The sequence below is a fragment of the Fringilla coelebs genome, assembly GCF_963513975.1.
Source record: "Fringilla coelebs genome assembly, contig: SCAFFOLD_185, whole genome shotgun sequence".
In the NCBI taxonomy this organism is placed as follows: domain Eukaryota; kingdom Metazoa; phylum Chordata; class Aves; order Passeriformes; family Fringillidae; genus Fringilla; species Fringilla coelebs.
Window position 1 is genome coordinate 149,333 of NW_028167427.1, and position 12,168 is coordinate 161,500.

Consider the following 12,168-nt stretch of genomic DNA (forward strand, 5'->3'; position numbering starts at 1 on the left):
GGTGCCGCAGCCGTCTCCGCCGCGTTCTCGCGAGACACGGGAGGCGTCTCGCGCTCGCTCCACCCCCCCCAGCTTCCCGCCCTTTCGCCGTCACGTGCACTCGCGCCTGCGCAGCAGCGCCGCCCGCCCTGGCACGTGCCCCCCCCCCCCCACCCCCGGCGCGTGACCAGGCGCTCCTTTTTGAGGTGAAATCCGCCAGAATCGGTGACGAAACCCCTGCAGCCCCACCCACCAACCGCCCCCGCCGATCCCCGCCGCTACCGAGCCGCTTCCAGGTGGGTTGTGCGGGTTTTAATGGATTCCTGGTCGATTTTCCCCTCAGGCTCCCTCAGATCCCCTCAGGACCCTTCAGATCCCCTCAGGGTCTCCTCGGGGCCCCTCAGGTCTCTCAGGCTCCCTCAGATCCCCTCAGGCTCCCTCAGGACCCCTCAGGGCCCCTCAGGCTCCCTCAGGACCCCTCAGATCCCCTCAGGACTCCTCAGGGCTCCTCGGGCTCCCTCAGGCTCCCTCAGGCTCCCTCAGGACCCCTCAGGACCCTTCAGGACCCCTCAGGACTGTTCAGGACCCTTCAGATCCCCTCAGGACCCCTCAGATCCCCTCAGGACCCCTCAGATCCCCTCAGGGTCCCTCAGGGCCCCTCGGGCTCCCTCAGGGGCACTTGCGCTCCACGCACTGCTTCCCGCCCTCCTCGTACTCCTGCTTGGAGATCCACATCTGCTGGAAGGTGCCCTGCGGGCGATTTGGGGCCGTTTTGAGGGGTCCCGTGTGGGGGGACCCCCCGGCTCCCCGCGGAGCCCCCGGCTCACCAGCGAGGCCAGGATGGAGCCCCCGATCCAGGGGCTGAAGCGGCGCTCCATGGTGCTGTTGCTGGCGATGAGCTTCAGGCGCATGCTCTGGGGGAGGGCGGTTACTGGGAGCACTGGGGGCAACTGGGAACCACTGGGGGCGACTGGGATCCACTGGGGGCAACTGGGAACCACTGGGGGGCAACTGGGACCCACTGGGGGACAACTGGGACCCACTGGGGGACAACTGGGAACCACCGAGAGTCACTGAGAATCACTGGGGGACAACTGGGATCCACTGGGGGCAACTGGGATCCACTGGGGGACAACTGGGATCCACTGGTGGACAACTAGGAGCCACTGGTGGCAACTGGGATCCACTGGGGGACAACTGGGAACCACTGGGGGGCAACTGGGAACCACTGGTGGCAACTGGGAACCACTGGGGGACAACTGTGATCTACTGGTGGCAACTGGGATCCACTGGGGGACAACTGTGATCCACTGGTGGCAACTGGGAACCACTGAGAATCACTGGGGGACAACTGTGATCCACTGGTGGCAACTGGGAGCACTGGGAGTCTTTGGAGGGACAGCTATGATACACTGGTGCTAACTGGGAGCGACTGGTGATAACTGGGAGAAACCCTGAGGCCTGGTCTGCGTCCCCCCCCCCAAATATTCCTCAGGGCGATTTGGGGTCCCCTCATCCCAATTCCAAAATTGTGGGGATCTCTCACAGGGGGGCTTTGGGGTCTCCTCACCCCCTCCCACCCCCATCCCCATCCCGGGGGTCCCTCACAGGGGGGTTTGGGGTCTCCTCACCCCCCTCCCACCCCCATCCCCATCCCGGGGGTCCCGGGGGTCCCTCACAGGGGGGCTTTGGGGTCTCCTCACCCCCTCCCACCCCCATCCCCATCCCGGGGGTCCCTGACAGGGGGGCTTTGGGGTCTCGTCACCCCCTCCCACCCCCCATCCCCATCCCGGGGGTCCCTCACAGGGGGGCTTTGGGGTCTCTTCACCCCCTCCCACCCCCACCCCCATCCCGGGGGTCCCTCACAGGGGGTTTGGGGTCTCCTCACCCCCTCCCACCCCCCATCCCCATCCCGGGGGTCCCTCACAGGGGGGGTTTGGGGTCTCCTCACCCCCCTCCCACCCCCCATCCCGGGGGTCCCGGGGGTCCCTCACAGGGGGGGTTTGGGGTCTCCTCATGCCCTCCCACCCCCATCCCCATCCCGGGGGTCCCTCACAGGGGGACTTTGGGGTCTCCTCATGCCCTCCCACCCCCCATCCCGGGGGTCCCGGGGGTCCCTCACAGGGGGGGTTTGGGGTCTCCTCACCCCCCTCCCACCCCCCATCCCGGGGGTCCCGGGGGTCCCTCACAGGGGGCGTTTTCTGGGCCAGCTCCCGGTTCAGGCGGTCGGTGAAGCCCTGCAGCAGCGTGTTCCCGCCGGTGACAATGACACTGCCGTAGAGACCCTGGGGGGGACACGGGCAGGGATGTGGCAGGAGGGGGGGTCCCTGCTGCCCCCTGGACCCCCCACGCCCCCTCGGACCCCCGGACCCCAGACCCACCGGCCGGATGTCGATGTCACACATGCCAATGCTGGTGGTGACCACGTGTCCCACGCCCAGCATGGTGTTCCCCGAGAGGCCCTGGGGACAGAAAGGGGGGTCAGGGGGTCCCAAAAACCCCGGGACCACCGTGGTCCCCCTGGGACCCCCAAACCCCACGGGACCCCCAAACCCCTTGGGACCCCCAAACCCCCTGGGACCCCCAAACCCCCTGGGACCCCCAAACCCCTTGGGACCCCCAAACCCCACGGGACTCCCAAATCCCCTGGGACCCCCAAACTCCCTGGGACACCCAAACCCCCTGGGACCCCCAAAACCCCTGGGACCCCCAAACTCCCTGGGACCCCCAAACTCTCTGGGACCCCCAAAACCCCTGGGACCCCCAAACTCCCTGGGACCCCCAAACCCCCTGGGACTCCCAAAACCCCTGGGACTCCCAAAACCCCTTGGGACCCCCAAATCCCCTGGGACCCCCAAAACCCCTGGGACCCCCAAACCCCCTGGGACTCCCAAACCCCCTGGGACCCCCAAACCCCCTGGGACCCCCAAACCCCTCTGGGCACCCTCAAACCTTGACACTGGAAGAGTCAGGAGAGCAGAACCTGGGGCATGGGGGTCCCCTAAATCCCCCAGGACCCCAACCCCCCTCAGAGACCCCCCGAGACCCCCCGACCTTGACGTTGGAGGGGTCGAAGAGCCCCTCGGGGATGCGCAGCCGCTCGGCCCCGTAGTCGGTGTTGTACCCGTTGGGCATCTCGTAGTGCACCGTGGGCATCTGCGCCGCCACCCTGGGGTGAAAACGGCCGGTTTTGGGGTCCCCCCACCACCCCAAAGCTCCCCCCATCCCCCCCAGTCCTGGCACTCACTGCTCGTCGTAGGGAGAGTCCGACACCTGCAGCACTGAGGCCTGGAAGTCCTGGATCACCTCCTGGGGGGACGGGCCCCAAAAAAGGGGTGGGGGGTGAGGGACCCCCAGAATGCCCCTGGGCGCCCCCCGAACCCCCCCTGCTCACGTTGCAGGTGAAGTTGTGCCAGGACTTGGACACCTGGGGCAGCTTCTCCTTCTTCTTCCAGCTGGGGGGGGCCCCTTCCCGCACCGGCTCCTGCGAGAGGGAGGGGCTGCGGCCGTGGGGGCGTGGCCGGCGCGAAAAGGGGCGTGGCTTGGGAATTATGATGTGAAAGGGAAAGGGCGGAGCCTCCACTGGGGTGGGGTAAGAGGAGGAGTCTAAGGCAGATGTCACGCAGGGGGTGGGGCTAAATGGTAGGACTGCCCACTGAGGGGTGGGATCTCAAAGGGGTGGAGCTAAGGGACAAGCCCACCCTCTAACTCTGCGGGGCCAATAATTTGGCTGCCCAGAAGGGGGTGGAGCTAAATGAGCCTACCCCCAAATGGGTGTGGCTAAGGATAATTTCACCCACAAGTGGGAGGAGCATTGTGTTTGGCCCTGTCCTCTCTGATTGGCTGGCTCTGGCCACGCCCACCCAGCCACGCCCACCTTGGCGGCAATCATGTAGGGGGGCACGATGTCGATGTTGAGCTCCTGGAAGAGCTCCCGGCACTGCATGGAGATGAAATCCCCGGCCAGCGGCGACTTCACGATACCTGCGGGGCGGGGCCGGCGTCAGGCTCCGCCCACCGCTCACCTGCGACAGGTGTGCGCTCACCTGGCTGGGGGGGGTGTGGCCATTGCGCTTGTCCCCGGTGAGCTGTGACCCGTGCCAGGTGTGTCTTGTGTGTGTTCTCACCTGTCCCAGGTGAGTCCTTGGTGCCCCTCCCCTGCCCTGGGTGTGTCCCAGGTGTGTCCAAGGTGTGCTCTCAGCTGTCCCAGGTGTGTCCCAGATGTGCTCTCACCTGTGCCAGGTGTGTCCCAGGTACTCCTCCCCCCAGGTGTGTCCCAGGTGTGCTCTCAGCTGTCCCAGGTGTGTCCCAGGTGTGCTCTCACCTGTGCCAGGTGTGTCCCAGGTACTCCTCCCCCCAGGTGTGTCCCAGGTGTGCTCTCAGCTGTCCCAGGTGTGTCCCAGGTGTGCTCTCACCTGTGCCAGGTGTGTCCCAGGTACTCCTCCCCCCAGGTGTGTCCCAGGTGTGCTCTCAGCTGTCCCAGGTGTGTCCCAGGTGTGTCCCAGGTGTGCTCTCAGCTGTCCCAGGTGTGTCCCAGGTGTGCTCTCAGCTGTCCCAGGTGTGTCCCCGTTGCTCCTCCCCCCCGGATGTGTCCCAGGTGTGTCCCAGGTGTGCTCTTACCTGCCCCAGGTGTGTCCCCGTTGCTCCTCCCCCCCGGATGTGTCCCAGGTGTGTCCCAGGTGTGCTGTCACCTGTCCCAGGTGTGTCCCAGGTGTGCTCTCAAGCTGTCCCAGGTGTGTCCCAGGTGTGCTCTTACCTGCCCCAGGTGTGTCCCAGGTACCCTTTCCCCCCCAGATGTGTCCCAGGTGTGCTCTCAGCTGTGCCAGGTGTGTCCCAGGTGTGCTCTCAGCTGTCCCAGGTGTGTCCCAGGTGTGCTCTTACCTGCCCCAGGTGTGTCCCCGTTGCCCCTCCCCCCCGGATGTGTCCCAGGTATGTCCCAGGTGTGCTCTCAGCTGTGCCAGATGTGTCCCAGGTGTGCTCCCACCCGTCCCAGGTGTGTCCCCGGTGCCCCTGCCCCGCCCCAGGTGCGCTCTCACCTTGCTGCAGGATGTAGCCGTCGTGCACGGGGATGGCCGTGGTGTGGGTGGCGCCCGAGTCCAGCACCAGCCCCGTGCTGCGCCCGTTGGCGAAGCTGCACCGGGGTCAAGGGCCACAACGGGGCGGGGCCCGCGCCGGCCACACCCACCGGCCACGCCTACAGCCCCGGACACACCCAACAGCCCCCGGACACACCCAACAGCCCCCAGACACACCCACCGGCCACGCCTACAGACCCGGACACACCCAACTGCCCCCGGACACACCCAGCCCCGCTGGACACACCCAACAGCCCCCGGACACACCCACCGGCCACGCCTACAGACCCGGACACACCCAACAGCCCCCAGACACACCCAACAGCCACGCCTACAGACCCGGACACACCCAACCGCCCCTGGACACACCCAGCCCCGCTGGACACACCCAACAGCCCCCAGACACACCCAGCCCCGCTGGACACACCCAACAGCCCCTGGACACACCCAGCCCCACTGGACACACCCACCGGCCACGCCTACAGCCCCGGACACACCCAACCCCTCCCCAGCCACGCCCGACCCCACCGGACACGCCCCAGGGCAGGGGTGGGGCACAGCGGTGACATCAGGGCTGGCACGGGGGACAGGGGGTTCCCAGGGTGTGGCACAGGGGCAGGTGGCACCGGGGGTGACACAGAGGTGACACTGGGGGGACACCAGGAGTGACACTGGAGCGACCCAGGGTGACACAGACATGGCACTGGGGGTGACCAAGGGGTGACATGGGGTGACACTGGGTGATGCAGAGGTGACACTGGGGTGACACTGGGGGTGACACAGGTTGACACAGAGGTGACACAGAGGTGACACTGGGGGTGACGTGAGGGTGACCCTGGGGCACAGCAAGGTGACCCAGGGGTGACACTGGGTGACGCAGAGGTGACACTGGGGGTGACATGAAGGTGACACACCCAGGTGACCCCGGGGTGACACAAAGGTGACACAGAGGTGACACTGGGGTGACACTGGGGTGACATGAAGGTGACACACCCAGGTGACCCTGGGGTGACACAGGGTGACACAGAGGTGACACAGGGGGTGATGTGAGGGTGACCCTGGGGCACACCAAGGTGACCCAGGGGTGACACAGAGGTGACACAGGGGTGACACTGGGGTGACACAGAGGTGACACAGGGTGACACAGAGGTGACACTGGGGTGACACAGGGTGATGTGAGGGTGACACTGGGGCACAGCAAGTTGACCCGGGGGTGACACAGAGGTGACACAGAGGTGACACCCAGGTGACCCTGGGGTGACACTGGGGGTGACACAGAGGTGACAGTGGGGTGACACAGGGTGACACAGAGGTGACACTAGGGTGACACAGAGGTGACCCTGGGGTGACACAGAGGTGACCCTGGGGTGACACAGGGTGACACAGAGGTGACCCGTGGTGACCCATGGTGACCCTTGGTGAGGTGGGATACGCGGTGAGCACGGCCGTCTTGCAGAGGAAGAAGGCCGGGATGTTGTAGTGCTCGAACATGAGCTCCGTCAGCTTCTCCCGCTTGGCCCGCGTGTTCCACTGCGCCGCGGGGACCCTGGGGACATTGGGGACACTGGGGACACCGGGCGCGCGGCGGGCCCGGGGGCTCGGGGGACACCTACCGGCGCCTCGGACATGAGCACCGGGTGCAGCCCCGGCTCCGACTTGACGTGCTTGCCGTAGGTGTGGTCCAGGATGGCCTGGAAGCACTCCCAGTCCTCGACTGGGACATGGGGACACTGGGGACACTGGGGACACGGGGCACAGCAGCCACCCCGAGACCCCCAGCCTGGCTGCCCTGTGCCCCCCACATCCCCCCGTGCCTCTCCACGTGTCCCCAAATGTCCCCATGCTGTCCCTGATCTCTCCTCGTGTCCCCTGCAGTGCCCTGTGTCCCCCCAGTGTCACCCCATCCCTGCTGTGCCTCCGTGTCCCCAGTGTCCCCAATGTCCTCCCATGCCCCTACTGTCCCCGTGTCCCCACTGTACCCTTGTCCGTGCTGTCCCCATGTTCCCCCATGTGCCTGCTGTCCTCTGTGCCCTCATTTCCCTCTATGTCCCCCCTGTCCCCAGTGTCCCCCCATCCCCGTGTCCCCGCTGCCCCCAGTGCCCCCGTGTCCCCTCTGTCCCCCCGTCTCCCCTGTCCTCGCTGTCCTTAGTGCCCCCTAGTGCCCCCCTGTCCCCTCTGTCCCCAGTGTCCCCCGTCCCAGTGTCCCCTCTGTCCCCAGTGTCCCCCCTGTCCCCGTGTCCCCCCTGTCCCCGTGTCCTCCCTGTCCCCCTGTCCCCAGTGTTCCCAGTATCCCCCCTGTCCCCGTGTCCCCTCTGTCCCCCTGTCCCCTCTGTCCCCAGTGCCCCCGTGTCCCTGCTGTCCCCCTGTCCCCCGTCCCCTCTGTCCCCCTGTCCCCTCTGTCCCCAGTGTCCCTCCAGTGCCCCCCCTGTCCCCAGTGTTCCCTGTCCCCGTGTCCCCCCAGTGTCCCCCCAGTGGCCCATGTCCCCTCTGTCCCCAGTGTCCCCCCGTCCCCGTGTCCCCTCTATCCCCAGTGTCCCTCCAGTGTCCCCCCTGTCCCCAGTGTCCCCTGTCCCCAGTGTCCCCCTGTCCCCGTGTCCCCGTGTCCCTGCTGTCCCCAGTGTCCCCCCAGTGCCCCATGTCCCCTCTGTCCCCAGTGTCCCCCCTGTCCACCCTGCCCCCCCCGTCCCCTGTCCCCCCTGTCCCCCTGTCCCCTGTCCCTGTGTCCCCCCAGTGTCCCCCCTGTCCCCCTGTCCCCCTGTCCCCTGTCCCCTGTCCCCGTGTCCCCGCTCACTCATGCCATTCTTGAGGGGGGACAGGACCTCGACGCCCTCGCGGGCCACGTGCAGGGCGTTGGTGTCGATGTAGTACACCTTGCCACCCTTCTTGTCCTTGTCCCCGTCCAGCTCCAGGGACACCTCGTCCGGGGACAGCAGCCCCACCGTGGTGGGGAAATCCGCCTGGGGACATGGGGACAGCGCGGTGGCAGTGCCACCACCGTGGGGGCAGGGCCTGGGCTGGCCCTGGGGCCACCGGGCCATGGGGACGGCGTGCTGGGGACACGGTGGCATTGTCACCGCCATGGGGACGGCGTGCTGGGGACACGGCGGCATTGTCACCACCGTGGGGATGGCATGCTGGGGACACGGCGGCATTGTCACCACCGTGGGGATGGCATGCTGGGGACACGGCGGCATTGTCACCGCCATGGGGACGGCATGCTGGGGACACGGTGGCATTGTCACCACCATGGGGATGGTGGCCATGGGGAAGGTGGCATTGTCACCACCATGGGGACGGCGTGCTGGGGACACGGTGGCATTGTCACCACCATGGGGACGGCATGCTGGGGACACGGCGGCATTGTCACCACCATGGGGATGGTGGCCATGGGGAAGGTGGCATTGTCACCGCCATGGGGATGGCTTGCTGGGGACACGGCGGCATTGTCACCACCATGGGGACGGCATGCTGGGGACACGGTGGCATTGTCACCACCGTGGGGATGGCATGCTGGGGACACGGTGGCATTGTCACCACCGTGGGGATGGCATGCTGGGGACACGGTGGCATTGTCACCACCATGGGGACAGCATGCTGGGGACACGGTGGCATTGTCACCACCATGGGGACGGCATGCTGGGGACACGGTGGCATTGTCACCACCATGGGGACGGCATGCTGGGGACACGGTGGCATTGTCACCACCGTGGGGACGGTGACCATGGGGACACGGTGGCATTGTCACCACCATGGGGATGGCATGCTGGGGACACGGCGGCATTGTCACCACCATGGGGATGGTGGCCATGGGGAAGGTGGCATTGTCACCACCATGGGGACATTGGCCTGGGGTGGCAATGGGGATGGGGACACGGCGGCATTGTCACCACCATGGGGAAGGTGGCATTGTCACCACTATGGGGATGGTGGCCATGGGGAAGGTGGCATTGTCACCACCATGGGGACGGCATGTTGGGGACACAGTAGCATTGTCACCACCATGGGGACGGTGACCATGGGGACACGGTGGCATTGTCACCACCATGGGGACGGCATGCTGGGGACACGGCGGCATTGTCACCACCATGGGGATGGTGGCCATGGGGAAGGTGGCATTGTCACCACCATGAGGGCGACATGCTGGGGACACGGTGGCATTGTCACCACCATGGGGATGGTGGCCATGGGGAAGGTGGCATTGTCACCGCCATGGGGATGGCTTGCTGGGGACACGGCGGCATTGTCACCACCGTGGGGACGGCATGCTGGGGACACGGTGGCATTGTCACCACCGTGGGGATGGCATGCTGGGGACACGGTGGCATTGTCACCACCGTGGGGATGGCATGCTGGGGACACGATGGCATTGTCACCGCCATGGGGAAGGTGGCATTGTCACCACTGTGGGGACGGCTTGCTGGGGACACTTTGGCATTGTCACCACCATGGGGACGGCATGCTGGGGACATGGTGGCATTGTCACCACCATGGGGATGGCATGTTGGGGACACGGTGGCATTGTCACCTCCATGGGGACGGCATGCTGGGGACATGGTGGCATTGTCACCACCGTGGGGACGGCATACTGGGGACACGGCGGCATTGTCACCACCATGGGGAAGGTGGCATTGTCACCACCATGGGGACAGTGGCCATGGGGACACGGCGGCATTGTCACCACCATGGGGATGGCATGCTGGGGACACGGCGGCATTGTCACCACCGTGGGGACGGCATGTTGGGGACACGGCAGCCTCGTCTGTCCAGGGGGGTGTGACAAGGACACGGAGGGGACACGGAGGGGGCGGTGGCACCGACCTTGGGACAGTCCTCGCCGGCATAGCCCGCGCGCACCGAGAAGGAGCCGATGTCGAACACCAGGGCCCCGACCTCGTCTGGGGAGGGGACACGGCGGTGACACCGGGACCCCCCGGGACCCCCCCAAGACAGGGACACCCCCCGGGACACCCCGTGACATCGAGGGGACAGCGGGGACACAGCGGTGACACCGGGACCCCCCGGGACAGGGACACCCCCCGGGACACCCCCTCACATCGAGGGGACACCGGGACCCCCCAGGACAGGGACAGCCCCCCCAAAACCCCGGACTCCCCCGTCATACTGGGGGACAGTGACGGTGACACCGGGACCCCCGGGGACCCCCCAACCCCCCCCTTTGCCCCCCCTCCGCCTTGCCCCCGCCCCTCCCGCCGTGACCCCGCCCCCCGCAGTGGCCCCGCCCCCCGGGGCCCGGCCCCGCCCCCTTACCGCCGCCGTAGACGCCGCCGCTCATGGCCGCGTTCAGCACCGGGACAGCGCCGGCCGGGGGGGCGGGGCCGAGCCCGCGGCCAATCAGCGCCCGCCGTGCGGCGCGCGCGCCCATTGGCCGCCATGGCGGCGCTTAAAGGGGCCGCGGCCCTTTGTTAACGGAGGGGGGCGTGGTTTCTAAAGCGAGGCTCCTCCCCTTTATGGGCGCGGCCTCGTCCGCCGTGTGCTCGCATTATGCTTGTGAAAAGGGGCGTGGCTTCCTCTAAGCTCCTCCCGCGCAATAATTCCCGCTGCCGGGCAGTAATTAACGGTTTTTGTTAATTAAAAACCCCCAAAATGGCGGATGCGGGGGGGGCGTGGCCCCGTGCGCGACGGGAGGGGGCGGAGCGCCCCCTGTTGGCCCAAAAAACCCAAAAACCGCGAAAAATGCGGCCTGGCGCGCGGGGGCGTGGTTTGGTGTAGGCGGTGCTTGTATGGGCGTGGTTCCGCCGATGGGGGCGCGGCCCCGGAGGAGGCGTGGCCCCGTAGCGGAAGCGGCGGCGGCGCGGGACGCGCGAGGTTCGGCCGGGGGGGATTTTGGGGAGGGGGTCCCGGAGGGGGCCAGGGGTGTTCGGCGGGGGATCACGGGGGGGTCACGGTCGGGTTGGGGGGGTCTGGGGGCGGTTGTGGGGTCTGGGGAGAGTTCGGGGTGGGGGGGAGGCTCGGGGGTCCCGGGGCGTTCCCGGCGGGTTGGAGGCTCCGCCCCTGACGCCCCCTCCCCGTTTCCCCCCCCCAGAATGTCCTCGGGCCGCGCCGCAGCTCCGTCCCCGCCGCCGGGGGGGCTCCCCGGGCCGCCCCCCCGCCGCCGCCGCCGGGGCCCGGCCCCGGGGCCCCCCCCGGGGTCCCCGTCCCCCCCCGCCGTGCCGGGCAGCAATGACGTGTTCGTGACGTCACGCTCGGATTTCCGGGCGCAGCTGCGGCGCTGCCAGCGGCTCCTGGCGCCGGGCGGGGGTCCCGGGGGTCCCGGGGAGCTGCGGCTGCACGGGCTGGGGCTGGCCGTGCCCCGCACCATCAACCTGGCGCTGCAGCTGCAGGCGGGCGCGGGCGGGGCCCTGCGGCTGCACGCCAGCACCTCCTCCGTGCCCCTCCGGGACCGCCGCCACCGGCACCGCGACCGCCCCGACGGCGCCGACCCCGAGGACGGCGACGGGGACCCGCCGCGGCACAACTCGGCCATCCACATCCGCCTCTGCCGGGAGGCGCCCTGCGCCTGAGGGGGGGCCCCAGACCGCCCCCACCTCCGGGGGACACCCCCGAACCCACCCACGGTCACCGGGACCTCCCCGGGGCCGCCGGGAACCCGCGAGGAGGACTTGGGGACACCGAGATGCCACCGAGAGTTGTTCGAGGCCACCACGGGGACGCTGTGACCTGCAGGCTTTGGGGACACCACCGAGCTGCCACCAACGGGTCGAGAGCGCTGCGAGCTGGGGCCACCTCGATGTCACCGCGGGTCCCTCGGTGTCACCCCGAGCTCTTGGTGTTACCCCAAACCCTCGATGTCACCCCGGGTCCCTCGATGTCACCCTGAGCTCTCGGTGTTACCCCAAACCCTCGATGTCACCCCGGGTCCCTCGATGTCACCCTGAGCTCTCGGTGCCACCCTGAGCCCCTCGCTGTCACTCCAAACCCTGGATGTCACCCCGGGTCCCTTGGTGTCACCCCGGGTCCCATGGTGTCACCTTGGGTCCCTCGATGTCACCCTGAGCCCCTCGCTGTCCCCCTGAGCCCCCCCCCACAGCAGCCTGGGGACTCTGGGGGGACACGGGGAGGTGACACCCCAATAAAGCCACTGGCAGCAGCAGCA

The 12,168-nt window shown here is 67.8% G+C and overlaps 2 protein-coding genes across 2 annotated transcripts; one reads left to right on the top strand and one right to left on the bottom strand.

Annotated features, from left to right (window-relative positions):
* Window positions 1–628: 628 nt before the first annotated feature.
* On the bottom strand, window positions 629–10,400 carry ACTL6B (actin like 6B). The gene is made up of 14 exons (XM_084227429.1): window positions 10,323–10,400; window positions 9,873–9,949; window positions 7,846–8,011; window positions 6,668–6,768; window positions 6,487–6,584; window positions 5,016–5,110; window positions 3,857–3,963; window positions 3,374–3,463; window positions 3,227–3,288; window positions 3,034–3,148; window positions 2,361–2,441; window positions 2,169–2,264; window positions 807–893; window positions 629–729 (listed from the first exon to the last, which is right to left on the bottom strand). The coding sequence occupies exons 1-14, from the start codon at window positions 10,345–10,347 to the stop codon at window positions 649–651; spliced, it is 1,281 nt and encodes a 426-aa protein (XP_084083555.1). The 5' UTR covers window positions 10,348–10,400; the 3' UTR covers window positions 629–648.
* A 136-nt stretch (window positions 10,401–10,536) lies between these two features.
* Window positions 10,537–12,168, top strand: POP7 (POP7 homolog, ribonuclease P/MRP subunit). The gene is made up of 2 exons (XM_084227430.1): window positions 10,537–10,880; window positions 11,098–12,168. Exons 1-2 carry the CDS (start codon window positions 10,666–10,668, stop codon window positions 11,573–11,575), a joined length of 693 nt encoding a protein of 230 aa, XP_084083556.1. The 5' UTR covers window positions 10,537–10,665; the 3' UTR covers window positions 11,576–12,168.